The sequence below is a fragment of the Lipotes vexillifer genome, unplaced genomic scaffold (genome assembly GCF_000442215.2).
Source record: "Lipotes vexillifer unplaced genomic scaffold, Lipotes_vexillifer_v1.1 scaffold91, whole genome shotgun sequence".
Classification (NCBI taxonomy): Eukaryota; Metazoa; Chordata; class Mammalia; order Artiodactyla; family Lipotidae; genus Lipotes; species Lipotes vexillifer.
The window spans coordinates 1,971,322-1,974,404 of NW_006777583.1; the positions used below are offsets into that span (position 1 = coordinate 1,971,322).

A 3,083-nucleotide genomic window follows, 5' to 3' on the forward strand; every position below is an offset into this window, starting at 1 on the left:
TCGGGAATCGCCCGCCTCCCGCCCCGCCCGCCGCCGCCCCAGTCACCTCGCTCTGCGGCCACCCGGCACCAGGAGCGGCACCAGGAGCAGCCCCAGGCGGCGGCGCGACGGTCCCCGCCATGTCTGCAGCCATGAGGCAGAGGTTCGACCAGTTCCTTCACCAGAAGAACTGCATGACTGACCTCTTGGCCAAGCTCGAGGCCAAGACCGGCGTGAACCGGAGCTACATGGCCCTTGGTGAGTGTGGGGCTGCGGCCCGCGGGATCCCGCCGCTTGCCCGGCCCAGGAACGGCTGTCGCATCGCAGCTGGGACCACGGGCTCGGTGACAGACGGGGGTGAGTGGCGTCGTCGGGGACAGAAGTGGCCGCCTGGACAGGCCAGGGACCAGAGACCTCGCCCGGGGCGGCCCGGTGGCAGGGCGCCCGGGACGTGGGGCCGGGGACCGGCCGGCGCTGACGTGTCTGCCCTGCGGCCCAGTGTCGCGTGCCTGTGGCCGAGCGCAGAGCTGGCGCCGAGTGGCGGGGCCCCTGCTGGAGGGAGCGCGGTCCCCGTGGCGGAGTACCGGGTCCTAGCCAGACCCTTCGCGGAATTGGGCGCGGGACGCGAGGGGCTGCGGGCAGGCGCCGGAATCCCGGCCTGCCCAGACCCTCCGGGAAGGAAGCGGGGCCCCTGCAGCTGGTGCGCAGCGTGGCGTGGGGCCCCTTGTGGGAGGGACGGGGGAAGGAAGGGCACAAAGGTGCGGCCTGCCGTTATCCCCAGACGAAAGGCAAAGCCCCGAGAAGGCGCGGGCCCAGCCTCGGTGCGGTTTCTTTTTCTCCAGTGTCTAGAACGGGCCAAGCTTTGCGGTGTTGGCGGGGGCTGCCCGGCTGGAGCGCCTGTGTGCCACCCGACCCACTTCCCTCCTCGTGTCTGCAGGTGTCATCGGGCTGGTGGCTTTGTACCTGGTGTTCGGTTATGGAGCCTCTCTCCTCTGCAACCTGATAGGATTTGGTTACCCAGCCTACGTCTCGTAAGTGGCTCCCCCTGCAACCGTCCCTTCCTCCTCTTCACTCCCCTTCCCCCATCCAGAGCTGTGCTAGTTGCTGTACCATCCCCATTTCCCTGGGAGAGTGGTCAGAGGACCAAAGAGTAGTAACTGATTGCTTAAGGTTACATATTTTAGTGCTTTACCTTGATACCTGATCTCCCGATGACTAGCCGAAATGTATATTTCATCAGGTTAAACGGCGGATTGTATGCCTTCTAACAGCAGCACAAATGAAAGGCAGAGCAAAGTCGACCTTTACTGGTGGGAAGATCTCAACGGGTACAGAGAGCCGATTCCTTCTCCCTAATAATTATTTCAGTGTGTATTTCACCTTATATTTATGTACACAGTAAATCCCTATCAATTAGAGCTTCTTTAATTCAGAAGTAATGTTAATTCAGACACTGGGGAGAATTTTGTCTTCTTTATATTAAAAGGCTCGCCACTTATTACAGGCAAACGGGAAACACTTACCCTAGTATAAAAACAAAAACAAACCTTATAAAATGCATCCCTAATATATCTCCTTGGTTATATAAATGACCCATTTATATAATTAATCTAAATTGCAGGTGAATCTTATCAGATTACGATCTGACTTTTCTGCTAGCTGAGGCTGTTTTTACTCTGTGTTTAATTTGAAAATATACTACAATTTCATTTTTCCATTCATTCAATAGGAATTATGCTTCCCCACAAATAAATTTTGTTTTATTCTACAGTTCTTCCCAAGAAAGCTGGTGGGTTTTACTTCTATTGGTCTGTACAACTTTCCTCAACGACAGGGATTAAAAAAAAGGAAGAAAAAATTTCAGCTGGAAGGCTAAGACACCAATAACACATTATTACGACTGTGTCTGTCATAGGCCAGGCTAGAATTTAATATATGACTAGAAAGGGGAAATGTGTTTTAGAAAAAGTTCTGACTTGAAAAATTAAATCGAAATTACATAAGTAGTAATTACTGAATTAGTCTGGTACAGACACTTAGTGGCTCCAGAAAATCTAGCTACATATAGGACACTACTTGCTTTTGAATTTGGAGATCCTCTCCAGTATTATCTGCTAAAGTACCATCCACACTGTTTGTGTATACCAAACGATTCTGAAGACAGACCAGAAAAACTGGTTTGACTTTCAGATCAATGAAAAAGTTATAAGAATAGCAGTGCTCCATAAAATAATAGATGGTGTAGATAGAAAGTTTGTAGGCAACACTGGTTCAAAATGGCTTGCACATCACTGTGTCTGTGATAATGGACAAAATAACCAGGTAGAACATTCCTTTACTTTTCTTCTGTTTGTATATTCTACTTGTAAGAGTTCTTTTAGTAAGAAAGATTTTGAAGCATTTTTCAAGTTTGTGCTTTAGATGTTATTGATCACATTTAGTAACTGCCTAGCTGCTTGAATTGTTTTGAACTAGGGAAGACTGTGGATCTTTAAAAATACTGAAGAACATAAAAAACATTTTTTCCACATCAGTACTATTTGGTGAGTAATCTTGTGAGAAACATAACCTTGTCTGTTGGTGTGATTAGATGATTGATATGGGCTTTAGAAAAGTAAAAATCTGTTTCTGGGTGGGATATGTAGATCCATGTATGTGGAAGTGGGTGTGACTGAAGGCAGACAGGGCTTGGACATGATTTTCTTTGACCTAGTGGATTAATTCTAGCAGGAGCCACTTTGTTTGTCTGTTTTTAAATTAATTTTTATTAGAGTATAGTTGCTTTACAATGTTGTGTTAGTTTCTGCTGTGCAGCAAACTGAATCAGTTATACGTATACATATACCCACTCTTCTTAGATGTCCTTCCCATTTAGGTCACCATAGAGCATTGAGTAGAGTTCCCTGTCCTATTCAGTAGGCTCTCATTAGTTATCTATTTTACACGTAGTAGTGTCTGTATGTCAATCCCAGTCTCCCAGTCCATCCCCCCCTTGCCCTTCCCCCCTTGGTAACCATAAGTTTGTTCTCTACATGTGACTCTCTTTCTAGCAGGAGCCATTTTTAAAGTCATATTTTATTTTGTTTTTTTTTTTTTTTTTTTGG

At 47.7% G+C, this 3,083-nt stretch overlaps 1 protein-coding gene across 1 annotated transcript in view; it reads left to right on the top strand.

The window, feature by feature from the left end:
• The first annotated feature begins 81 nt into the window (after positions 1-81).
• REEP5 (receptor accessory protein 5) overlaps positions 82-3,083 on the top strand; it is a 41,468-nt gene continuing 38,466 nt past the window's right edge. Inside the window, exons 1-2 of the mRNA XM_007451196.1 lie at positions 82-237; positions 917-1,010. Of these exons, the coding sequence (XP_007451258.1) occupies positions 120-237; positions 917-1,010 (212 nt within the window). The 5' untranslated portion in view covers positions 82-119. The remainder of the gene's footprint in view (positions 238-916; positions 1,011-3,083) is intronic.